The sequence below is a fragment of the Phascolarctos cinereus genome, unplaced genomic scaffold (assembly GCF_003287225.1).
Source record: "Phascolarctos cinereus isolate Bilbo 61053 unplaced genomic scaffold, phaCin_HiC Scaffold_1;HRSCAF=81, whole genome shotgun sequence".
Taxonomy (NCBI): Eukaryota; Metazoa; Chordata; class Mammalia; order Diprotodontia; family Phascolarctidae; genus Phascolarctos; species Phascolarctos cinereus.
In genome coordinates this window covers 219,261,912-219,288,828 of record NW_027555514.1, presented here as the reverse complement: position 1 = coordinate 219,288,828, position 26,917 = coordinate 219,261,912, and the positions used below count along the sequence as shown (strand labels likewise).

The 26,917-nt window shown below is 38.9% G+C and overlaps 2 protein-coding genes across 2 annotated transcripts; both read right to left on the bottom strand.

The window, feature by feature from the left end:
• Window positions 1-2,288: 2,288 nt before the first annotated feature.
• LOC110210893 (olfactory receptor 2AP1-like) lies at window positions 2,289-3,285 on the bottom strand. Its single transcript, XM_020989949.2, has one exon. It carries the CDS (start codon window positions 3,283-3,285, stop codon window positions 2,356-2,358), a length of 930 nt encoding a protein of 309 aa, XP_020845608.1. The 3' UTR covers window positions 2,289-2,355.
• Window positions 3,286-16,810: 13,525 nt separating this feature from the next.
• Window positions 16,811-17,754, bottom strand: LOC110211124 (olfactory receptor 6C4-like). The gene is given in 1 exon segment (XM_078149246.1): window positions 16,811-17,754. A coding segment is annotated over 1 exon segment (933 nt). The 5' UTR covers window positions 17,744-17,754.
• Between the last annotated feature and the right edge of the window lie 9,163 nt (window positions 17,755-26,917).

Genomic DNA, 26,917 nt, shown 5'->3' with positions numbered 1-26,917 from the left:
ATCTCAAAAAATAAAATTAAGGGTGAGAAAGAGGATGCACTGGGAGAAGGGAGAGGTAGAATGAGATAAATTATTTCACATACAAGAGCTTATGTAGTGAAGGGAAAGATGGGGGAATGGCAGAAAATATTTGAACCTTACTCTCATCAGAATTGGCTCAAAGAGGGAATAACACACTCAGTAGGGTATAGAAATCTATCTTACCCTAAAGGGAAGTATGAGGGGAAAGGGACAAGAGAAGAGTGGGGTGCTGATAGAAGTGAGGACAAATTGGGGGAGGCAGTGGTTAGAAGTAAAACACTTTTGAGGAGTGACAAGGTGAAAAGAGAGGAAGAAGAATAAAAAAGGGGAAATAGGATGGAGTAATTATAACAGTGAAAATATTTTTATAGCAAGTTTCTCTAATAAAGACATCATTTCTCAAACATATAGAGAACTGAGTCAAGTTTATAAGAATACAAGTCATTCCCCAATTGATAAATGGTCAAAATATATGAACAAGCAGTTTTCAGGTGAAGAAATCAAAGCTATCTATGGTCAAATGAAAAAAATGCTCTAAATCACCGTTGATTAGAGAAATGCAAATTAAAACAACTCCTAGGTATCACCTCATGCCTATCAGATTGTCTAATATTACAGAAAAGGAAAATGACAAATGCTGGAGGTGATATGGAAAAATTGGGACACTAAAGTATGTTAGTGGAGTTGTACACTGATCCAATCATTTTGGAGAACAATTGGGAACTATCACCAAAGGGCTAAAAAAACTGTGCATACCCTTTAATCCAGCAATATCACTACTAGGTTTGTATGCTGAAGAGGTTAAAAAAAGGAAAAGGACTTGTATATATAAAAAATATTTATAGCAGCTCTTTTTGTGGTGGCCTAGAATTGGAAATTGAGGGGATGCCCATCAATTGGGGAATGGCTGAACAAGTTTTGGTATAAGATTGTGATGGAATACTAATGTGGTGTAAGAAATGATGAGCAGGATGCTTTCAGAAAAACCTAGAAAGACTTACATGAACTGATGTAAAGTGAAGTGAGCAGAATTAGGAGAGCAGTATATATAGTAACAACAATATTGTATGATGATCAACTGTGAATGACCTGAGCTATTCTCAGCAATACAATGGTCCAAGACAGTTCTGAAGGACCTATGATGAAAAATGCTATCCATCTCCAGAGAAAGAGCTGATGGAATCTGAATTCAGATTAAAGACTATTTTGGAAAACTTTGTTTATTTTTTTGGTCTGTGTTTTCTTTCACAACGTTGACCAATATAGAAATATGTTTTGCATGACGACATATATATAGTCTATATCAAATTGCTTGCCTTCTCAGGGAGGAGCATGGGGAAGAAGGGGGAGAATTTGGAATTAAAAATTTTTAAAAATGAACGTTAAAATTGTTTTTACATATAATTGGGGAAAAATAAGATATTAAAAAATGTAAAAAACATTCTCAGTTGCTGGCCAGGAAGCAGGCTAGATTGGACCTACAGGCCATAGTTTGCTGATTCCTGGCTTAGATCACATTTTCCTGTCTTGCACTTTATATCTCAGACTAGCTAAATAACTGATCTGTGCTTATAGATCTGGGACAGACCTCCTGCTTCTGTCCCTTGTTTTTATTGTGTTGATTTTATTGTATTGATAATTGACCTCCTTTTCTCAAATGACCCTCCTCATTTTTCAGGCCTTTTATTATGCCCCAGGTTTTCCCTGGGGACTGTCCCATTTAGGCCAGAGTTCCTGTTAGCATCACAGTCCATGCCACAGAGGACCAAGACCCTGAATAGCTTCACCCTTGACCCTTCCTTCACATGAGGAAATAATACAATCAGAGGAGTGCTTTGGAGAGTGATTTTCTTTTCAATGGTCATACATGTAACAGTGAAAAGTATTTGTACTTGTTGGGAATCCAGTCTATGCTCATTATTAGGAACTATTTCTTGGAGAAGGCAGGCTTAGAATGAGGAAATAAATCAATGAATGAATGAATAGATGAATGAAAAAACTGCTTACTGTGTGCCAAGCACTGTGTTAAGATTGAGAATGCAAATACAAAAACAATACCAGTCCCTGCCCTCAAGCAGGTTACATTCTAATAGGAGGCAGCAAAACATATAGGGAAGTGAGGCCAGGGATTGACAATTTGGGAAATCAAACTGATACATTATTTCCAAGAGTAATGCATTAACATCCTCATAGTTAGTAGAGGGAGAATGTGATAAGGGTGACTTTGAGAAGATTTGGATTATAGAATTGAAGGACTTGGGGATCAAAGGTTAGCATGAAATGTCATAAGGGAGACAACGAAGATTTTCATCTAGGCTTGAATTATGTGTCTCCTCAAATACTCATTATTTTTCGGACCATGTCCTTGAAGGCTTGTATAACTTGCTTGTTCCTTAGAGTGTAAATGAAAGGATTAAGTAAGGGGGCAACTGAGGTATTAAGTATAGCTACTCCTTTGTTGAAAATAATACCTTCCTTTGCTGATGGTTTAACATACATGAAGATGCAGCTACCATAAGAGAGGGAAACAACGATCACGTGGGAAGAACAGGTGGAAAAGGCTTTTTTCTTCTGTTGGGCAGAGGGAAACCTAAGAATGGTCTGGATGATGTTTGTGTAGGAAAGAATCACCAGCACAAGGGTGATCATAAGCGTTACTAGTGCTAGAATAAAATCAACCACCTCTAAGAGGGTTGTGTCAGAGCAAGAAATTTGCAAGAGGGGCCCATAGTCACAGTAATAGTGGTTTAGCACATTGGATGCACAGAAATCCAGATGGCTTGTCAGGATGATTGGTGATAAAATAATTAAGAGCCCAGCCAGCCAAGAGCACAGAACAAGTTGGTTGCAGACTCTGCTGCTCATGATGGTTGTGTAGTGCAGAGGTTTGCAAATGGCCACGTAACGATCATAGGACATGGCAGCCAGAAGGTAAAACTCTGTTGCTCCCAGAAATATGGCAAAAAAGTACTGAGTGAAGCATCCAGCAAAACTGATGCTTTTGTTTCCTGTTGAAAGGCTGAACAAAAGTCTGGGAGTAAAAACAGATGTGAATGAAATTTCTAAGAAGGAGAAATTGCGGAGGAAGAAATACATGGGAGTCTGGAGATGGGAATCCAGCAAGGTAAGGGTGATGATGGTCAGATTGCCAAAGATGCTGAACATATAGGTGAAGAAGAGGAAGAGGAATATTGCAGCTTGGAATTCAGGGGCATCTGTCAGTCCCAGAAGGGTGAACTCAGTCAGTGTTGTGAGATTTTTCATAGCTGACTTTGCTGGATCTAAGGGTGAAAAAGAAAGAAGTCAGTGGAGAAGTTGGGAGAGGAGGAGAGGAGTCAGATTGGGAGAGAAAAGTTGAGGGAGCTACTGGAATCATCTCATTTGTATTTCCTCTGCTTACTAGGCTAATGGACAGCTCCTCACAAATTCCATTTCCCTTAGGAAGCATACCTCGTACGAGACAGCTTGTCCCTAAGGACCTTTTCATGTCATGGTCTTCCCATACTTGTCTCAGCCCTTCTTCCCAGAGTGACTACTGATTTCTTGCCTTTACTTTTCATGCCCATCATTCTTTCCCTTTCCCTTTGGAAACATTTGGAGTTAAGTGACTTGTCCAGTATCACACAGCTAGTGTCTGTGATCCGATCTGAACTCAAGTCCTCCTGACTTCATGGCCCATGCTCTATCTACTGTACCACCTGGCTGCTCTTTTCTTCTCAGTTTTAAATCCATCACTGCACTCTGATTCTGGGATGGCTAGTGATATGGTAGGTATAGCTTTGGACTTTGAATCAGGAAGATCTTGAGTTCAAATCCTTTCTTACTAGTTGTGTAGCTCTGGGCAGATTACTTAAACTTTTTCAGTTTCAGTTTTTTCATCTGTAAAATGGGGATAATAATAGGACCTACTTCACAGAGTAGCATCGCATTGGACAACATATGCAAAGTGTTTTGTAAACCTTAAGGCACTATATAAATTCTAGCTGCTGCTGCTACTGCTACAACAACAACAACTACTACTACTACTACTACTACTACTACTACTACTACTATCACTACTATCACTACTGCCACCATCACTACTGTTGCCGTTTCTGCTGCTACTAAGCTATCTTCACCAAGCCCATATTTGCAGGTCAGAAATGATTGGCCTCATTTACTCCTTTGGCTCAGAGCTTGTACTTTGCCCCACTGAGCCTTCTCTGAGCTGACCGATCGGGAAATCATCTTGTTATTGCATGTTGGGGTAGTAAGAAGCATCAACTTGACAATACATACTGCCTATCCTTTTTTAAAAGTCATGTCCACAATTTTGTGCCGCCCACTTCCATCTCCCTGGATAATTTTTCCACTTGATTCTTGTTTTTCTGTACACTCAAACTCCTGGAGATATCCATAATGGTGACTCAAACAAACTTCATAGTTCTACATGCCTAACTCCTCTGATTTTCACCTATACAAATGTCAACAACTTAGAGTCATGGTTGCACCCTGGACTTTGTTACTACATGGTGATGTTCCCACTCCAGTATATTATTTTGGTTTGTCCACATATACAATAACAACCTTTCTACTATTTTCACTCCTAGGACCTCCAATCACTAGACTGTGTACTTTGCCCAGTACATCATAAACATAAAAAACAAATGACCTTTACATTGAGCTGAAGTATGCTTCAGTATAGCTTCTACCCTTTGCTCCTACTTCTGCCCTCTGATGCCAAGCAAAACAAAGCTAATTCCTTCTCTGTGACAAAACTTCAAATTTTTTTTTTTTTGTATTTTGCTAGGCAATGGGGTTAAGTGATTTGCCTAGGGTCACACAGCTAGTGAGTGTCAAGTGTCTGAGGCCGGATTTGAACTCAGGTCCTCCTGACTTCAGGGCTGGTGCTGTACCCACTGCACCACCTAGGTGCCCCAAAACTTCAAATATTTGAAGGCAGCTGTTATATACCCCTGCTTTCTTATTCAGGTTTAACACATGCTATTCCATCAAACCATTCTTTACGTAGCCTGGTCTCTTGTTCTCTCCTGGTCAAGCTATGATGCTGCAGTTTGTCAATGTGCTTCTTAAAATAAGGAGGCAAGTATTGAATGCAAAACTCTAGATGTGGTCTGACAATAGCAAGCTTTATCTGGATTTTGCCTTCCTTTTCCTGGATGCTGTGTCTCCATTCAGGAAACATAGACCCATATTAGCTTTTTTGGCTACCAGGTCAAAAGATTGATTCACATTGAGCTAACCAGCCCTGTTCTGCCTCCCCTTGTTTTTTTGAGTGGTATCTAACCATGTCTCTCTATCCTATACCTGTATAGATCAATTTTTGAACTCAAATGTAGGCCTTTTAATCCATTCCCATTTAGTTACAACTTATTATATGTAGACGATAGTTATGATACTCTGCAAATGATAATGGAGACAGCATGGCTTAGATCTTGGAGTCAGAGTGATCTGATTTCCAGTTCTGCTTCTGGAACAAAGTTTCTCAGTGCCCCAGGCAACTCTTTAATACTACAAATTGTAGATAAGTTGGTAGTCTTCATGGGAGTAGAGATTTCCTTACCTGGGAGCTCCCTACAGTGATGAGTTTTGGTTTGGACTAGAAGAAAGATAATAACACATTTCCTTTTCATTACTGTACTCACTATGATTGTTGTTGTAAACCCTGCTTACTCTGTTCCCATCTCTCCCCAATTCTACCCTGAATCCATTCTCAGCAGATGATTTTATCTCATATTTTAATGTGGATATAAAGGGCAAATATTGTGAGCCTCTCTCACCTACTTTTCACCTCGTTGTATATCTTTGTCTATCACCATTCTTTTAGCCTTCCTTCAGTCACAGACAAACCATATCTTTCAATTTCTTGGGGGCTCTCCCATCCTTAGGACCTTCATATAATTTTTTTCTCTCTGCTGATTCCTTTCTTTTTACTTTCAAATATGCATGATAAAAAACTCTCAGAACTGAAAAGAGCCTCAGGGGTCATCTACCCCAGACCCTTGATCAGGAATCCTCTTTTCTATATCTCTAGTAATGTATTTTCAGTTTCTTCATAGATCTTGCCTATACTGAAAAAAATCTGTTACCTATGCTTGCTTCTTCCTCTAGCACATCTTATTTTTCTCTTTTCTTTCACGGCCACCCACCTCAATTTTTTTATTTGGTATTTTATTTTCCCCCAGTTACATGTAAGAACAATTTTTAGCATTTGTTTTTAAAACTTTTGGGTTCCAAATTCTCTCCCTTCTTCCCTCCCGCTCCCTGCTGTCATTAAGAAGGTAAGCAGTTTGATATAGGTTATACACATGTAGTCATGCAAATCATATCCATAACAGTCATGTTGTGAAAGAAAACATAGACAAAAAAAACTCAAGAAAAATAAAGTTGAAGTGTGCTTCAATCTGCATTCAGGCACCATCAATTCTTTCTCTAGAGATGGATATGTGCACCTCACATTGATGGTTTACAACTACTTCTTCTATTTCTTTGCCACCTAATCTCTCCTTAGACTTTAAAAATAAGGCTTCTGTTCCCTATGATGCAACAAAAAAACTGCACTCTTCAAGTCCTTCAGTAACATTCTAATTGGCAAATCCAATAGCCTTTTTCAAAGTCCTTTTGACCCATAAGCTTCATTTGATCATAGATCAAAAGTTGGAAAGAACCTCAGAGGCTATCCAATCCAGCAACCTGCAGCCTTGAGGCTAATTGTGGCCCTCTAGGTCTTCAATTATGTCCCTTTGACTGAATCCAAACTTCACAGAACAAATCCCCTTAATAAAAGGATTTGTTCTTGTAAAACTTGGACTTGGTCAAAAGGTTAGACTCAAGGACCTAGAGGGCCACCCCTGGCCTAGCATCTTCCTTGAAACCATTTCTTTCCTTGGCTTCCATTACAATTCACTTTCCTACTTTTCCTCCTACTTTTCTCATTTTGCTTTTCTGTCTTACTTGCTGGGTCAACTTTCTCTTATTCCCCACCCCAACTCTGGCTATTTCCCAAATTTCAGTTATTGTCTGTTCTTTGCTTACACTGTCTCCCATACTAAACTGATTCTGTCTCATGGCTTTGACTGTAACCTCTTTGTTCCTGGTCCCAAATTTATATTTCTTCTGAGCTTTAGTTCTTTATGTCATTGTATCACTTTAAACTCAATTTGTACAACACCAAACTCTCTTTGTGATGAAACTATTTTAAATATGTTTAAGACCCTTGTTAGATTTTCCATTGAAATATAACATTCATCTAGAAGTATGAACAGTCTTATAAAAAAGTCTTCAGTGTAATGTTTTGGTAATTTCGATCCCTCTACAAAATGGCCTGCTATAAAGATTTTCAGTCATGTACAAGGCCGTTTAGTAAACTGTGCACACAAGACTAACTAAGGACTTAAAAAGTTTAAATGCTAGTGCTTTAAGTGCCTTTTCTGCTCAAATAGAAATAGGCAGTGTGATGTTTAAAAAGTTCAAGAGACATAATTTCTGGGTAATTAGTCATTTGATTAATAATGCTAGCATTTCAATAAAAGAGGTCAGTGGCAACTCTCAAATGGCAAAGACCCTCACGGCTGCAGACTCAAAGTTTATGTAGCTTTGGAAAAGTGAGCATTCTAGAGGCTGGCAATCAACACTGATTAGTAATTAGAGTAACTGGTAATTAGTAAATTAGAATTAGTAACAAGTAATGAGAGAATGAATATTACAATAGAAGCTAGACCTATTCTAATGAATTTTGATTATGTCATTTTACTTTTGAATTATCTCCAGCCTTAGGTGATCTAATCAAAGAATTTAGCCTCACCCAAACCTGAATAGAACACAATGGGATTAAATTTCTTGTAAGGTTGGGTGGGGTCTGACCAAGATTGAGGAGACTTACTATGTTTCCCCACATAATGGTTGCAAGTTTTATACCAGTTTTTTTTTAAAGTGGGGTTCAACCATTATGAGAATTTTTCTTAAAAATTGTGCTGGCATTACTTAAAAATAATTTATTACTAATCTGTCTTTGGTGCAATATTAGGATGCATGGGATACTTGTGAATATATGTTAAAATTGAGTACTGAGAATATGAGTGTGTTGAGAATTCTAGGCTTACATGCCACTGGTGAATACATTGCTACTCTGTTTACCTTGTAAGTGGCATGACAAACAGAATTACACCACTTGATGATTATGTGATGAAGGGTTATAAACCAATTTTGGACTAAAAAAAAAGGTGCAATAATTATGTAGTGGAATATGGTAATTCAATCTCATGATCAGTAATGCCCTCCAAGAAAGACACTGAACTTTCAAATGAAGACTAGAAAAAAGGAGGAACTCTGTATCTTTCTGAATCATTGGTTATTAATAATAATTTCTCTCATCAAGGAACCTCCTGGATTGAAAAAAGGCCACAAATGTTTTCATGTTGGCAAGCATAAGCATTGCAAGTAATTCTAATTTCTCTTTTTGCTGATATGGAGGTGAAAAAACTAAGAGTATCTTGGAGAGAGGGGTATTGGAGGAGAGATCTTACATTTTTTTCTCCCATCTATGAAGGTTTCCCTTTCCTAATGAAGACAGAGAGATGGGGTAGCAAGAAAATGGAACACTACTTGCTAACAAGGAAAGCCAGTGGCAGCCAGAGAACCTTTGTTAGGGAACTCATAACAAGCAGCTGGGAAGAAGCTACAAAGGCTTTTAATAAAGCTTACCTTAAACTAGCTTGAATTTCTGGAGACTAGGAATAAGCCTTGGAGCAATGTAGCTTGAAGTGAGGAAAGAAGACTTTTGCTCAAGTTCTGTGAAAGAAAATCCAGGTTGGATAAAAGATGATAATTATTTAACCACCATTTCTACAATAAAATGATTACCTATTCATTAAGGTAGAGATGGCATGAAAAAAAATTTTTTTTTTTTTGGGAATGTCACCTCCTTGAATAGCACAGTGCATAACCACAGATACTGAACATGCTTGTTAAATGAACAAATGAAAAACTTTTTCTCATGTCTTCTTTCCTTTATTTCCTTTTTCCTCTGTACTACATATCACTGCATTTCCAGTAGCCATTCATCCTCTTCCAGTTAAGTTCCCTTGCTCCCCTCATAGGATCTTAGGATTTGGCCAACCCCTTTATTTTACAGATGAAGAAACTGAGGCCCAGTGAGATGAAGTGACTTTGTCTAAAGTTACATACATAGCAAGTAACAAAACTGTTTTTTCTCTTCAGGAACAAAAGGAAACTTCTTGAAGACAGGCTAGGAGGAATACTTTTAAAGTAATCGATTGATTTCTGCATTCTTTTCATCTCTTTCAGAGGATAAATTTCCAGTGGGCCTTGAATGTTACTCTGCCTATCAGCAGGGATACTACAGGACTTATGAACAGGTCAGGAGTTAGCCTTTTCCTGTCCATGACTGGGACTCAATCACCACCAAATAATTAAAATGTATAGATGGGTATATGCTTCCTATTTGCATTCAGAATCTCTGTAGCTCAGTTACTGATGACGAGAAGATTTAATTCCCCAAGGAATGCTAAGGTGGTGGCCAGAGGTGGTTTTCACCTATGGTTTCTTTTCATTTTAATTTTATTCTTCTCCCTATCCCTTAATTCAAAAATTTTTTTATTGATGCCTTTTTTTTACATCATATTCATTTTTGTGTAAATCTCTCTCCCTTCCTTTACACAATGAAGCATCACTTCTAATAAAGATTAAAACAGAGAGAAATAAGCATTTCAGCAAAACTAACCAACACATTGACTGTATTTGCCAGGTATGGCAAAATATGTGCGATATTCCACACTCAAAGTCCCCTACCTTCGCAGAGAATGAAGAAAGACATATTTTCTCAACTCTTCCTAGTGGTCAAGCATGGCTAGCATAATTACCAAGTTCAGTTTCATTTTTTGTTAAATCACATTTTCCTGGTTCTCTTATTTCACCATGCATTACTTCATAGAAATCTTCCTATTTCTTACAGGACAGCAAGAATTCATTCCATTGGTGTACCTTTCTAACTTTATTATACAGTATTCCCCTTCCTCTGCTTTATAGTTCTGCCCAGCTTGCAGTCCTGCTGTTCCACCTCCCATCTCTGAGCCTGTGGACTGGCTGTTCCCCTGTACTTGGAATGTACTTCTCTCTCACTGCCACCTCTTAGAATGCATAAAATGTTCATAGGATCTTGATATTTGGATCTCAAAGTCAGTCTGGCCCACCTCTCTTCATTTTTCCTCTTGCTGGAAACTGAGGTCCAGGGCAGTTAAAGGACTTGCTTAAGAGCATATAGCTAGTAAGCATTGGAGGAAAGATTTGCATCCTCTGACACTAATGCTCTTTCTGCTCAAAATTCTGCTCAAATTGTACCTTCTATAGGAAACCTTTACTGATCTCCTGGGATACTTAGTACCTAGCCCATCCCATTCCAATTTAGCTTGCATTTATTTTGTATATACTTATTTTTATGCCTATTTTCTCCTCTGATAACATGTAAGCCCCCTTAGCACAGGGAGAGTTTCATTTTTCTCATTGTCTCTCCATAACTTGGCATAGTGCCTGGCACATAGTTGGCGCTTAATAAATGCTTGTAAATTGATTGGTACCATGATTTGTTTTCAGTTACCTCATAACTGTGAGACATCCACTTTGTTTCTGGATTTTTTTTTGTTGCCACAAAAGTGCTGCTATGGATACTTTGGTTTATATGGGACCTTTCTGTCTTTGACTTCTTTGGTTTCCCCATCTTTTTATAGTTTTCTCAGTAGCCACTGAGGAAGAGGAATAATCAGCATTAGGGCTCTTGTGCCTGAGGAGATAGCCCTATATTAAGAGAGAATGACCTTTCCTAAAATAGACATATACCTTTAGGAAAGGGTATATGGGGTTTCAGGGCCCAGAATCCCTTTAGTAACTCCATCTTATGATCTTGTAGAATCCCCAGTCCTGCTTGCATCACTGTGCATATCTAGCTAGAAAGCAAGGCTGTCTGGTATGGGTTGTTTTTATTGATTTCTCTTCTGTAACAGTGATAGTCACTGGTCTGACACATACAGGTTATAAGACAGTAGTCAACAATAGCTATTTACCTGGATATTGCAGTACTTTTGATTCCTCTTGCCATAAACCTTGGGTCTTTGGCTGTCAGCAGAGTACTTCCTTTTAGGAATCCATATGGATCTTTGTTTCCACAGTCCTGAAAGTGTAACAGCAGGGTGGAAGTGAGACAAGGCTATAAACTCATATTCCTCATAGCCTAGATACATTCAGTGGGGGTATTAATCTTATGTGTTCTGTGTGGTGAATCAAAGCTGAGTAGTCATGCATTAATGACAAGATGGTATCAAATATACCATATTTTTCTTTATCTCCCTCTGAAGCATATCAATTTTCAGGGGTCTAGTAGGAAAGGAATAGAGTCAGTTGAATGCAATAAATTTTTGAAGTTAAGTTGACTGGACCTCATAGCCATCTCATGGACATTTATTAGAATTCTGCTCACCACTATTAATCCAACATCTAACTGACTCAGAGGAGGACAGCCAAATCTATTCAAATGGGCAAATAGATACTGTTAGAAAGAAAAGAGATTGTAAAGGAGAGACTATTTTTGGACTCTTTTTGTTCTGGGAGAATTGATGCTCATATACTCCACAGGCAGCCTCTAGGCTCCTTGGCAGCTCCTGTGCTAACAAAAGAGTGGCTCCTGTTTTTTATCTATTTTCAAAAGAGGCACTAGGGGATCAATTGAACAAAGATGTGAAAGTGCCCCAGGGGGGCATATCTCAAAGATGTTAATGAGCCTCTTTGGTTGGCAACTTCAGGGAAAAAAAAACCTCTAAAGAGGGGGCTGACATAAGAGGTCCAGAGAAACTGGTGACAAAGGTGCCAGGAAAGCATTAGTCATTGACTGGCCTGGTGTTTAATGAGAAGGAGAGTTTTTCTTCTACTGCCCCTGGACATTCTTAGCATTTCTTAAAAAAATGTTTCTTTTTATTCTTTCAATGATCACTTCCCCCCCCCCCCTTCTCCTACCCTAGTCTCTCCCCTCTCATTGGGAAAAAAAAAAGAAAAACAAGACCCTGTAACAAATAGGAAAAGCAAGCAAAACAAATTCCTGCATTGACCACATACATGAATGTATATCTCATCCTGCATCTAGAGTTCATCACCTTTTTATTAGGAGGTTGGTAGCATGTTTCCTCATTGGTCCTCTGGAACTGTGGTTGGTCATTGATCAGAGTTCTTAAGACTTTTGAAATTGTTTATCTTTACAATGTTGTGATTATTCAAATTGTTCTCTTGGTTCTGCTTATTTCACTCTGTATCAGCTCATACAAGTCTTCTCAGGTTTCTCTGAAAACATTCCCTTTTGTCATTTCTTTGCACAATAGTATTCTATTACATTCATATACCATAATTTGTTCAGCCATACCCCAACTGATGGATGCTCTTTTAGTTTTGATTTCTTTGCCATTATAAAAAACATATGCCTTAGGTCTAGAATACAGATAATGAGGAGTCCAGGAGGTGGATGAGGTAGGGCTGTAGCATAGATAATCTAATGGGTAAGACATCCTTTATGACCCAGTGCAAAACCACTTCAAAATAATAATTACTTCTGGTGCTATTTGTTACTGCACCACAAAGGGAGATAAGGGTCTTGCCGGGGCCCACTCATGAGTAATTGCTAGGCACAGCGTCCTTGGGCTGGGGAGAAATTGTCAGACACAGTGTTTCTGAGACTAGGGAGAAATTGGGGTCCAAGTACAAGCACCCGAACATAAGCACCCAAGCACCCCATCATTCTTGACATAATTGATGAATTAGCAAAGGCTACTAAGAAGAATAGGTAGAAGGAAAAAGCAGTGTCCTCAAAACCCATAGAGGAGACAGTATCCAGGAAAAGTGTGGTTAACAGGATCATAAGATGATCAATTTGGAGGTGGAAAGGATATTATTGGCCACCCAGTCCCACCTCCTCATTTTATAGATGAGGAAACTGAAGCTTAGGGCAGTTAAGTGGCTTGTATGCGGTCATACAGAGAGTTAATGGCAGAGGTAGGTCCTTTGACTATATATAAAACACTTTTTCCACTCTGCTTTATGGAACAAAGAGGTCAAAGAGGATTGCTGTTGTTGTTATTTGTTCTTCATTCTCAAAGAAGATCATGACATCAAGGAGATGATGCCACAACATACAAGCGAATTGGATTTAAGTGAGGCAGGGCTGTACAAACTCACCAGCCTCACTTTCTCTTCTGGAGCCATCTGGGTCTAGTGGTAAGATATAGATCAGGATGACTGAAGATGGCCCTGGATACAGTGGGAGACCTTGGCCCTTTCAAGGCAAGGTCTTTCCCAGGTCTCAGTTTGACTGAGGCAAGGACTAGTCAGTGATTAAGGCTTAGTAAGAAATGAGGCAGAGCATGGGCCTCTTTACCTAGTCAAAAAAAAAATGATTTGGGAGGGGAAGACCCCTCAGGGTTTTTGGCCAAAACAGAAACAATTGCTATTTATGTTAATTCTGAGCCAGTCAGTGCCCAAACAATGACCAAGTAGGGTTTGGTCTGGGCCTTGTCATTGGGCAGTCAATGAGAGCCTAAATGATTTTGGGGTTAAGGCTGGTCTTAAAGAAAAAAAAATTTCAGAGATTAAAATTACATTCCCTTTGGGCAGAGGATTAGATTTCAGGGGAGGCCATTAGATCTGGTGACTGGGTAATCCTTTGTAGAGAACAGTTTCAGTTGGGTGTTGAGGTCAGAAGTCAAAATACATGGGATAAAGAAGAGAGTGAGGATGGGAAATGGAACCACCAAGTACAGATGGATTTTTTCAAGGAGTTTGAAAAAAAGGGGAGATATAAGATGGTAGAGTCGAGTGAAGGTTTTTTAAACAAGGATTTAGAAGAATGGGTATGTCTTTAGTCAGCAGGAAAGGAATAATTAGATAGGGAGATATGGAAGAGCAGAGAAAGAGAGGGGATCATTATAGGGGTAATCTGTTGGAAAAGACAGGAGAGGATGGAATCAAGGACACATATATAGAGGGATGGATTTGGTGAGGAGAAGGCCACCTCTTCATCAGAGACTGAATAAAGGAAGAAATGGTGGGGTAAGGTGTTAAGCTATTATGAAATGGAGAGGAGATGTTTTCAGATGAGGTGGAGAGGAAAAGATGAATTTTGAGTGGATGGCCTTGACATTTTGGGTTAGATATGAGGGCCTCAACTGAGAGTTTAGGACAAGGGGTAGGATGGTTGGAGGCTTGAGGAGAGAAGAGAAGGGTTACTCTTGTGGAGAGTAAGACAGAGAATCAACAAGAGGAGAATACAAGAATTGCTTGTTTCGGTGAAAGCACATTTAAGATTACATAACATTATTTTGTAGTGAATTTAGTGAGAATGGTTGTGAGACTTTCTCTAGTTTCAGTCAGCAGCAGATGAAGAGGAACAGGTGAGACAGATGGTGGAATTATTCCAGGATTGAGTTTTGCTGAAGTGTGAGTGGTGATAAAATAAGTGAGTAAGGGATATAAGAATAGAGAGTTGAACTGGTTCAGTATGGGGTTGAGATTGGGAAGAGAGGAGACCAGCTAAAGCATTGATGAAAGTCATAATGAGGATGAAGAATGAATTGGGGAGGATTGTGATCAGATAAGGAAGTTTGGATTTTTTTTTTGGGTGAGGTAATTGGGGTTAAGTGACTTGCCCAAGGTCACACAGCTAGTAAGTGTCAAGTATCTGAGGTCAGATTTGAACTCAGGTCCTCCTGACTCCAAGGCCAGAGTCTATCCACTGTGCCACCTAGCTGTCCCAACCTCTTGCTTTCTTAAAAAAGGACACAGCTCTGCCATCCCCTGGAGCATCATCTTGATCTCTTTTCTGCAGTCTAACTCCCACAAAAAATCAGTTTACAATATTCCCATCACTTTCTCTTCTTCCTCTTGCTTCTTGACCCCTTGATATTTGGTTTCCCACCACACCATTCAATTGAAATGAGTCTCTCCAAGGTCAATTACTATCTCTTAATAGTTAAATTCAATGAACTTTTCTAATTCTTTATTCCTTTTGGTTTCTCTCGAGCATTTTACACTGTTGAGTAATCCTTCTTCTAGACACTCTCTCTTCCCTGGGTTTTCATGATACCATACTATTCTGGTTTTCCCTGTCTTGACTATTCCTTCTCAAGCTCCTTTGCTGTTATCATTATCTATTTTCTGTCCCTTCTCCCCCACCTGCCCTCATTGCTTGTCCCATGGTTCTGACCTGGACTGTCTTCATTCCATTCTACAGTTTCCCTTGGTTATCTCTTTAGCTCCCATGAGCGCAATTGCTGGGTTTTTGCAGATGATTCCCAAATTTTATATATATAATATGTATTATATAATATATTTGTGTATATTGTGTGTAGAAAATATGTGTATACATACACAACTGTATATACAACTGCATTTTGTATATACACAAATACATATAGTTGTATACATATATAAACAGTTGTATATATATATATATATATACATATATATAGTTCTATACTCATGTGCATGCATATGCACACATATTTTTGATATGTATATGCTACTGTTATCTCTCTCCTTAGCTCTAGCTCTATAATAGTGGTGACAAATCTAAATAGAAATAGGGGCCACTAATCATACATGAGGATCCCTGGGGCCATATGTTGACTAAGAAAGCCGCATAATAACATCATAATAACAATCAATCACTTCAGCAATCTTGCAAGCAAAACTTTCATAAAAATTAGCATTTTTTCCCTAGAAATTTAGTAGAGGTAAGAAATGAACAGAAGGGAAGGATTTTTTCTTTTTTAGAAGAAAGGATAATTGAGCATGTGTGAAGGAAGAAGGGAAAGAGCCAGTCAAGTTCCAGTATCCCTGGACTGAGAGAATCAGAAAAGAGTGAAAAATAAGGAAAAAAAGTAATGAAATTATAGGCTTTCAGAATTGGAAAGGAAGTCATGAGTCATGAGCTTAAGTAATATATTTAATACAATGTAATACAATAAACATTTGTTAAGGGCATACTGTGTGTCAGGCATGGTGCTAACTGCTGGGGATATAAATGAAAGAAAAACAACTCCTGTCTTCAGCAAGCTTACAATCTAACTGGGGAAGACAACAGACAAAAGGAAGCAGTAAAGGGGGAATGTTGTTGAGGGAAGAGGCTTCTGAGTTTCATTTAAATGGAGGGTAGGGGAGGAATGTTTCACTTCACCCTCCTGCCCTCCAGTCAGAAGGGCAGAGGCGACTGCTCTCAGCATCACTGATGATTTGTGAGTACCCAACCTGATGCAGTTAGGACTTAGTAATCCAACCTCTTCATGAAGCACAAATTTTTCTCTGGGTAATGGATAAATCTATCCTCCTGAGGTAGCCCATTCTGGTTCTGTACAGCTTTAGTTCTTAGAAAGTTCTTCCTATTTTTAAACTAAACTCTGCTGAATCCTCCTGTTCTGGTCCAAGAGCTATTGTCTGGGGCCAAGCAGAGCAAGAGGAATTCCTCTTCCATATGATAACCCTTTACACATTTGAAGGCAATGATCATATCTTTCATTGTCTTTTTTTCTATGAGTTATAGATCCCCAGACATTTAAAGTTATCTGCAAATAAGCAGACCTCTAGCCCCCTCCTCACCCTGGTTACCCTCTTCTGGACACATTCTAGTTTGTCCATCAATACCCTACCAGTCAGTCTAAGGCAGTACTTTTTAGTATGTCAGCTGCTTCACGTGCTAATTCCCTCCTCAGCTTTTCCATGCAGGCTTGAATTCTTCATCTTATGAATGGCCCACAATCTTTCGGACCAAGTCCTTGAAGGCTTGTTTCACCTGCCTGTTTCTCAAGGTATAAATGATGGGATTCAGTAGAGGGCTTATTGAGCTATTGAGCACAGCTACTCCCTTGTTGAAGGTGGCATCGTCCTTTGTTGAGGGCTTGATCTCCATGAAGATGCAGCTTCCATAAGAGAGGGAGATGACAATCATGTGGGAGGAACAGGTGGAAGAGGCTTTCTTCCTTTGTGGAACAGAAGGAAATCTGAGAATTGTTCTAATGATGTTTGTGTAAGAGAGCATCACGAGCACCAAGGTTATTACAAGTGTCAGCACAGCTAAGAGTGAATCAACCAATTCTGTTAGACTGGTATCTGAGCAAGATAGCTTCAGAAGGGGAGTTGTATCACAGCAATAATGGTTTATGACATTGGAAGAGCAGAAGTTTAGGCGATGTGCCATTAAGATTACCAAGAGAGAAGTCAGGAACCCAGCCAACCAAGAGCAAAGAACAAGCAGGACACAGACTCTGCTGCTCATGATGATTGTGTAATGTAGGGGCTTGCAGATGGCAACATAGCGATCGTAGGACATGGCAGTCAGGAGGTAAAACTCGGTGGCCCCCAAAAATGTCGCCAAAAAGTACTGAGTGAAGCAGCCAGCAAAACTGATGGTTTTGTTTACTGTTCAGATACTGTATAAAAGTCTGGGAATAAAAACAGATGTGAAGAGAATTTCTAAGATGGAGAAATTCCGAAGGAAGAAATACATGGGGGTTTGGAGGTGAGAGTCCAACAGAGTGAGGGTGATTATGGTTAGGTTACCAATGACACTGAACATGTAAGTGAGAAGGAGAAAGAGGAAAAGCACAACCTGGAATTCAGGAGCATCTGTCAGACCCAGCAGGATGAAGTCAGTTAATGTGGTGAGGTTTTTCATTGTGACCTTGACTGGATCTGAAAATGAAAAGAAAAGCAGTCAAGTGTAAAGATGAGAGAGGTAGGGGTCAGGCTGCAAAATCCAAAGGAATCAGTTTATGAATATTTCTTCCATCTATCATGTTGGTTCTGTGTAGGACAACTTGTCCCTAGAGTCCTTATCAGGGATTTGATACTTTGCCCCTCATAGAGAAATAATATTCCATTACATTCATTTATCATATTTTGTTCAGTCAATCTCCAATTGTCCATGAGGTAGTCTAAGGTGACCTTTGGATTCTAATTCTTTGCTTCACAATCAGGAAGTTTGTGTTTGTGTAGCTTTTCTCTTCTCAGGATTATTCTTCCTGTCAATGACTGACTTGTTTTCTTGTTGAGGTTGGTGTATTTCCACACCCAACTCTTGGTATGTATGTTTATGTGCCTGTGTTCAACCGTCTGTTCCAATCAAAATTAAAGTAACTTGGGGCAAAGTTCTGAGAACATTCAGTTTATCAGCAAGGCTAGCAATTACCAATAAAAGAGGTCTTTAGCTCCTTAGCAATAAAAAAGACCTTAAGTGAAGGCAGATAATTTTTACAGGCAAAAGGAGGAGAATCCAAAAGCTAAAAGGCAGTATCACAGATGGAAAGACAATATGATTGATTACAAAGCCTGTAGCATCATAGATGGGAAAACAATATGATTGGCTGGATGTTTGGAATGCAAGGCTAGCAACTAACCTCTCCTTTCATCTTGACTCTATGAAAAACTCATTGGTGGTGTCCACCTGCATGGCTAGTTACTTTCAAAGTGATAACACATTAGACATTCTTGAAGGACAGCCAGTGTCGCAGAGATAACAGACCAGACTCCCTGACATCTACCTGCATCCTTCAAGGATAACAGATTTCCTTAACATAAGAATAGAACAGTGATTATTAGGAAAACTGAACTTCTAAGCTTAATTAATTCATAAAGGAAAGCTAAATTTCTGAACTTAACTCAGAGACAAAGAAATATGATCTAGGCAGTATACAAAAATGTCAGCAGGGACATAGAATAGAATAAATTTAATTTTCTTACCTCCTTTGTCCATTTCAGATGAGTGAGGTGAATCTAATCTCTTTTTCTCCATTCTTTCCCCCATGTTTGCATATTCTTCTTTTCATGCTCCCCATTAATGAGAAATAACAAATTCTGCTCCTTGTTCCTCCTTTATATGCTAGTGTTTTCCTTTTATCTATCCTTCTCTTTCTTTCTTTTTTTAACTCTTAGAACAGAACCAATCAACTCCCATGACCTCTGTTTTTCTTATCTAACTCTCAATATCTTTTGGATATTTGATATACTTTGGAGACATTTAGCTTCTAAGGGGCACTTGCATCTTTTCTATGAAATTTACCTTTCTAGACTTGTACTTTAAAGTTCCATTTCAGTTCTGTTATTTTTATCAGAAATATTTGAAAGTCCTTTATTCTATCAAAGGTCTATTTTCCCACCTTGTAGAGTTATGCTTAGCTTGGGTAACTTAGGTATGGTAAGTTATACTTGGCTGTAAGCGTATATGTTTTGCCTTTTGAAATATAACATTCGAAGGACCCCTCTCACATTTTCAACTATAGCTGCCAGTGTTTTTTGATCCTGATTGTGGTCTGTTGCTACTTGAACTGATTGTAGTCAGTCAGTCTGTCTGTCTATCTATTTATCTATCTATCAATCATCTATCTAGGTCTATATAGTTAGATAGGTAGATCTATCTACATAGGTAGATCTAGCTATATAGACCTAGATAGATAGATATTGGTATTGATATTGAATCTCTGGATTTTGGTTATGACATGCCAAGAACTTTTCCTTTTGCATTTTCAGGAAGTGATTGGGGTATTCTGTCCATCTTCACTTTGATTTCTGGTTCTAATAGCTATTTGTTGTTGTTCAGTCATTTTTCAGTCCTTTTTAACTCTTTGTGATCCCATTTGGGGTTTTCTTGGCAAAGATGCTGGTTCACATTTCCTTTTCCAGATCATTTTGTAGGAAAGGAACTGAGGCAAATGGGTTAAGTGACTTGCCCAGGGTCACACAGATAGTAAGTGTCTGAGGCAAGATTTGAACTCAGGAAGATGAGTCTTCCTGACTACCACTCTATCCACTGCACCACCAGAGGTGATATATAACCATAAAGCACCCAAAAGGATACATGTGATTGCTTCCATTTCCACAGCTCTCTCATAGAGAGTTTGCAGTGAGCTGTGCATGTTACTATCTCTATGTGTAAGGATTCTGAGGGATGGGCATCCCACCACTAAAGGATTCTGTACTTAGGAACTTTCCTTGTGGATATTTGAAGTTTAATTATAACTGAATGAAACCATATGTAGCTGTTTCTTGGCCTCCAAGTTTTATTTAGGGTTTCCAGAGAACTTCAGATTTGGAAGGGGCCTCAGAATAATTTAGTCTAACCTTTGCCTAGCCAAGAGTCTCTTCAAAAAAAACTTCTCTCAAATAATCTCCATTTGAAAATTTCTAATGAGGTGGAATCCAATGCTTTTTAAGGTTGTTGTTGCTGTTTAGTTGTGTTTGCCTCTTCATGACCCCATTTGGGATTTTCTTGGCAAAGAAACTGGAGTGGTTTGCCATTTCCTTCTCCAGTTCACTTAATAGACCAAGAAACTGAGGCAAACAGTTAAGTGACTTGCCCAGGGTGACACAGCTAGTAAGTATATGAGGCCAGATTTGAACTCAGGAACATGAGTCTTCCTGACTCCAGGCCCAGTGCCCTATCCACTGTGCTACCCAGCTGCCCTTGCCTTCCAAGGTAGTCCATTACTTTTTTGCATAGCTATAATGTTTCAGAAATTTTCCTTAGATTTTTAATTGGCCAAACTTTTAATTCTGTCGGTGTAGGGAAGACTTGGTGAGGAACTTCTACCATTGCAAATCAGCACATTCTCTGCAACTTATACCCTTGGAGAAACTGTATGGAGTAATGGCCAGAGAGTTGGTTTCTGAGTCATCAAGCTCTTTATTCTAATCTGCCCTTTGACATATATTGACTATATGACTAGAGGCAAGTCATTTAATGTTTCAGTGACCCAAGGAACTCTTTTCCTCATATTAAATACAAATTAGCTTCTTTGTGATGTTCACTTGGTTTACCCTCTGATATGATCATCCTACTGAATATGATGAGACCTTTCAAAGTGACCCAAAGGAGATTTCTAGTGGTAGGCTTTATTCTTAGTTTCAGTTACTTTCATGATCTTGGGGGAGGAGTGTTTTAGCCTCTGAATCCTCTTACTTCACTTACTTCAGCTCCCTCAACACCATTCACATTTGTTCTCACAGTTCCCAATATCATCTGAATTTTTATCCCTCAGACACAAACATAGCCCCTTTCAGAGTGTGAGAAGATGCCTATCGCATGGAGCCAGGAGCATTTTGGCATCACCCTCCCATCCTGTTCCTGAAGTATCCCTAAAGCAAAGGACATGTCAGCCACTTCTTATTACTCTACCACTCTGGTGAGAAGACAATAACATTTGGAGTGTCCCTGCTGCTCCTCTGTACATAAATACTGACAATATTGGTCAGAAACTCTAGGGCTCTAAAGGAGTAATGAATGTCTCTAGTTTGCTACAAACTTCAGGCTCATGAGTCCCAAAGGACAAATTCCCAATATAGCCTTTCTATCTAGGAATTGCATTCACACCCATTTTCTGTTCAACAACCATAGGAAGGAAATATGTTTTCTCTGAATCCCTCAAAATTCTTGTCACCACCTCTCTAAGAAGAATACATATTTACAGAAGTTTAGTAGAAAGATGATAAACACCTCATTTTGTGTTGTGCCAGTCTTGTGGACATTTGCACCATCTCTCTGTCTGGTACTGATACAAAATCAAACTGAGAGCCAACATTATTCAAATGAGCAAACAGGCATAATTAGAAGGAAAGAAAGAGGACTTTACAGATTAGAATATATCTGACCTTGGTGTGTTCCAGAAGAAATGATGCTGGTGACCTCTGCAAGCATTCTGTGGACCCTTCCTTGGCAGGTTCTACCTACGTTAACCAGAGAGATTCAGGTTTTATCAGCTCTGTTCAGGGTGGGCACTGGGATCAATTGAGTGAACAAAGAAAAGGTGGTCTGGGGAATTATTTTTTATTTTATTTATTTTGGTTAGGCAGTGGGGTTAAGTGACTTGCCCAGGGTCACACAGCTGGTAAGTGTTATGTGTCTGAGGCCAGATTTGAACTCAGGTCCTCCTGAACCTATGGCCAGTGCTCTATCCACTGTGCCACCTAGCTGCCCAGGTGAATTATTTTGAAGGTAGTAATGAACATCTTTCATGGACAAGTTTGAAAACAAAGCTGTCAGCAGGTGGCTAAGAGAGGATGGTCTAGAGAAATAGGGAAAGAAGATGTCAGAAATGCATCAGTTGAGCTTCTAGAATCTGGTAACAGAAGCAAGAAAGTTAAGACTTTAGGAGCCTGCTTCCTCCTGGGCTGCTAGGTATCCTCAACACTGTTAAAATATTTGCCATCTAAATCAAGAACCAATTTGTTCCTGGAAAAAGGCTATCTTTGGGGAATGTTTCCTTCTCTCCTAGTCGATGGGCAGGATGCTGGAATATACTGATTTAGTATTATAGGACTTAGAGCCAGAATGGGAAATTATGGCTTTTCCACACCAACCCCTGAATCTTCCAGATGAGGAAAGTGAGGTCAGGATGCTAAGTGGCTCATTCATATATGTGTGTGTGTGTGTATACATACACACACATGGAGATTCTCTCTCTCTCTCTCTCTCTCTCTCTCTCTCTCTCTCTCTCTCTCTCTCTCTCATCTATTGAACACAAGTCCTCTGAGCCCACATCTAGTACAGTATCCATGTGTTCTCAGGCTGGAGCAGTGTATTTCCCCTCCCTGACAAGGAATTGCCCTCTTGAAAACTTTTCTCTAAGGGAAAACTATGGAAATTTTCTACTTTCACCCAGTTATTCTCTAGCCCCAGTTCTTCTCTGCCCCTGCCTCTCAAGTCTCCTCATGTGTCTAAGCTCTCAGACCCCAATTCAGTCACATAGCCATGGCATACTTGATATGATATCTAGTATACATAATGATCTTCCAGGAATTCACAGCCACATAGATTTTCTCTTCTATTGCCACAAAAAGTGAGTTTGAGGTAGTGGTGGGAAGGATTTGGAGACATACTTACACTCCTGACAATCCAAACAGGTTCATTGAGTTTGCTAATCCTCAGTATCTTGAAGGGTGGGTCAGAGCTGAGAGTTTATGCAGTGGTGAACATATTTTCTCTAAGATCTTTAAAAGGTCTTGTCATCTTCTCTCCTGGAAATACATACATTTGTGGGGGTTTACTAGAAGAGCAATAGCTACAATCTACAATCTCTGTACCCAGAGTTGGTACAAAATGAACTGAGATCCAGTGGTACTGGTGAATAGGTACAGTTAGAAAAAAAGAAAGGGAACTTCGAAGGTTAGAATATTTCTGGAATGTGAATTCCAGGAGAAATGATAGTGATAATCTTTGCAAGCAGCCCATAGGCTCCTTGATAGGTTCTACACTAACTAGAATGTTTCAAGTTTTATCAGTTCTGTTCAGGACAGTCACTGGGGTATTAATTGAATGAACAAACAGAAGGTGCCTTGTGAAGATACTAATGAACTTCCTTCTTTGGCAATTTTGAAAACAAAGTATAAACAGGTGGCTATGACAAGAAGATGCTGAGAGGCAGGGAGGAAGGGGTCAGGAAAGTATCTGCCATAAGCTTGGAGTCTGGTGAGAGCAGCAAGAAGGACAGGGTTCTGGATTCTGCTTTGGAACATATCCCCATTAATGCTCATTGACTTGTCATTTCTTTTAGGAGTGAAAAAGATATTCAACAAGGTCATTTTGTGTGTGTGTGTATGTGTGTGTGGTGTTTTCTACTATCCTATATGAGTATCACACTATTTAGAGGCATAATGGGACATTACAACCTATTCAGCCCATACACCCAGTTTCTGAGAGGAGTAAACTGAAGCCAAGGTGTTAAGTAACTTAACCCAAGCATACACAGGGAACCAATAAATGGGCCTGGGCTTGAACCCAGATCCTCTGAGTCCACATCCAGTACTGCATCTAGTACACTATGGTGTCCTCAGTTTGGAGCAGTGCATTTACTCTTCTTGAAAGGGAACATCTGTCCTGAAGATTTCTCTCTGAGGGAAAGATGGAGAATTTCCAGTCAAGATTCACTTTCTACTTTCACCCAGTCATTCTTCATTCTTTTTTCCCTTTGACACTTCCTCTTACTTCCTAATTTACTTACACTTCAATGACATTCCTGATGTGATCTCTAATATATATGGTTCTGATTCAACTTCATACTGAAGGAATATTCAAGTTCAATCAGGTTCATGGGGTTATGTGGGGACAAGTGTCTCATGGGCTAGAATGGAAAGGGGCTTCCTATATCATAACGATTCTCTGAAAATTTCCATTCCTGTACTTCTTCATGGCATGAAGGTAATTCTGGCTTCAAGAAGTCTCTGCCAGTGGAACCTAAACTCTGACAGATTACACCACAGCAAAAAGTCTTTGAATATGGTCCAGAAAACTGACTGGGTTTGTTTTCTGAGGACTGTCTTAGTTAATTTACTAGGCTCATAATCAAATGACATTTATTTCATTTTAACTCATATTTTGAAATTTAGTTGGGTGCGATCAACATTTCATTTTCCTTTATATTCCCTCTCCCTGTCCCTTCCCCCCCAAAGTCTCCAACCTGAAAGTGTCAAAGGGAAGTGTGTGGCTTGTGTCAGTGACTGTATGTTAGCAGAGTGGCCAAAAAGTTCTGTAAAATTGTCTTGAACATTTAGAACAAAAACAATTTCTCAATTTTGGGGCAACACTCTAAAAGATGGAGAGGAGAATACAGAGAAACACAACATAACACAATATGACAATATAAATCCATCATGAACAGTGAGCTTTCAGTGTGCCATCTTTTCTTTAAAACATTCAGTACTTTTCTGTGTTTTCTGCTACTTCTGCCTGTTGGCTTTCTAGCCTGTGAATTTTATTGGCTTTTGATTCTACCTCTACATTCAAATTTTCCCACCACCGTTTTTATCATTTTACACTATAACAATCAGTCAGGTTGTTTACAACTACTATATATTGCTTTATACTTCTCACATTGGTGTGAGACCACCTTCTCACTTCATCAGTTAGCTCAATGAGTTGGGTACTTTCTTACCCAAATATCATTAGGATGTAAGTAAGTTGGGATTTGAACTCTGGTATTTTAACTCCAAATAGCATGCTCTTTCCATTATTTCATGTTGTCCAGTAACCAGTGGAGAGCTCCAGTTCATGTTAAGTTCTAGGAATAGTGATCCTGTATTTTGCAGAAGAAACTAAAAAGATAAAATTTAGTTATCCTGATATAATAAAAAATCTGGTACATTTGTTGTTTACATTATATGTTCTAAAGACCAAGCTTTTTCCCCTTTGCTCTCAATTAATAGGCCAGCAATACTGCAAGCAAATACAGTGAACTTAAGAAAGATAGGAACCAAGATACTTAAATCCAATTGTTGTATAATGACATTGATCCAATATTCAGTGACGATCTCTAATTCAAGTCAGACTATTTCCAATAGCAGTAGGGGAAACCCAAAGTAATCTTCAGTAACTGAGATACGTTCTTAGAAATCTTAATGCAATCTTTGGTTACCCACAGTACCCAAGGAAACCAAACTGGAGTAAACTAGTTGATCTTTAGAACATATATTATAATCAATGGATGTACCTGATTTCTATTTCTGTCTGTTTAACTACAAGTTATATTAGATTTCTACTGCAAGGTTTTTAGGATCAAGATTGAAGCTTTTAACATGCAGTCTAAAGACCAATGAATTTGCTTCATTTTGTTTTGTAGTATTCTTAATAATGAAGTAGTTCTACTTATTTGTTATGGAATGAAGTCTAGTTACCAAGAACCAAGATGCCTAAATCCAAAGCAGCTAAATAAGAACGCTGATCCAATACCTGGATCCAATACTAGGGAGTTCCAGGTCGCGTTAGATTGCTGCCAGCAGCTAGAATCATGAAAACTGCAGGAGAAACTGTATAGTCTTTAGTAATTTAGATATGTAAGTAATAATGTTGCACATTCCTTGAGTAAAATACATGTTATAAAGAAAAAAATATTTTGCTCTTCTTTGTTTTGAATTATTCTCAATTATTATGATCACTATATTTCAAACTAATGCAATAAAATCTTACCTCAAGATACAGTTATACAAGAACATAAATCCATCATTGAGTGAAGAGTTCCAGTTTATATTAATTATTGACAACAATCAGACTCTTTAAAATCCTGCTAGTTAATTCCAGTATAGAATCCCACATGGAAGAAGAGGGACAGTTCTCTCAGTAGAGGTCTCTAAAGAGGCAAGGATTTGATATTATGACTACTGCCCTCCATAATGTTCCTGAGGTTAGTGGTTGGGAAATACTTGTACAAGATGATTCTCAAGACTGACCTTTTCACTGGGTCATCATGCCTGTAAGAGGATAAATGTTCCCTTAGTTTCCTTACTACAGATGACTTTGAACCATCATGAAAATTGATGACTATGTTAAAAGTGTCATCTTTTGAATTGTGGCCCTAATATTCCTGGTGTTGCTCCTGCTCACCATCAGTGATTTACATTATGAGAACCACTATGTTCTGTGAAGGTTTGGTACTATGTACCACCTGGACTAGATTTTAAAGATCCATCCTTTTAAAAAGGTGTTGTTAGCAGAGGGAGAGAGAGAGAGAGAGAGAGAGAGAGAGAGAGAGAGAGAGAGAGAGAGAGAGAGAGAGAGAGAGAGAGAGAGAGAGAAAGAGAGAAACAGAGAGAGAGAGAGAGAGAGAGAGAGAGAGAAAACAGAGAGAGAGAGAGAGAGAGAAACAGAGAGAGAGAAACAGAGAGAGAGAGAGAGAGAGAGAGAGAGAAAGAGAGAGAAAGAGAGAGAGAGGTATGAAAAAGAGAGAAAGAGAAAGAGAGAAACAGAGAGAGAGAGAGGAGGGGAAGCTAACAGCATATTATTTTTAAATCTATTAAAAAGTAGATAACAAAAGCCTGTAATTTCTGTTTTTTTCTCTTCCATATTCAACAAATCCTTCAAGGTGAT

What these genes read in the sequence shown, in the direction of transcription:
- LOC110210893 (XM_020989949.2), bottom strand. Translation starts at nt 3,285, where the DNA reads ATGAAAAATCTCACAACACTGACTGAGTTCACCCTTCTGGGACTGACA.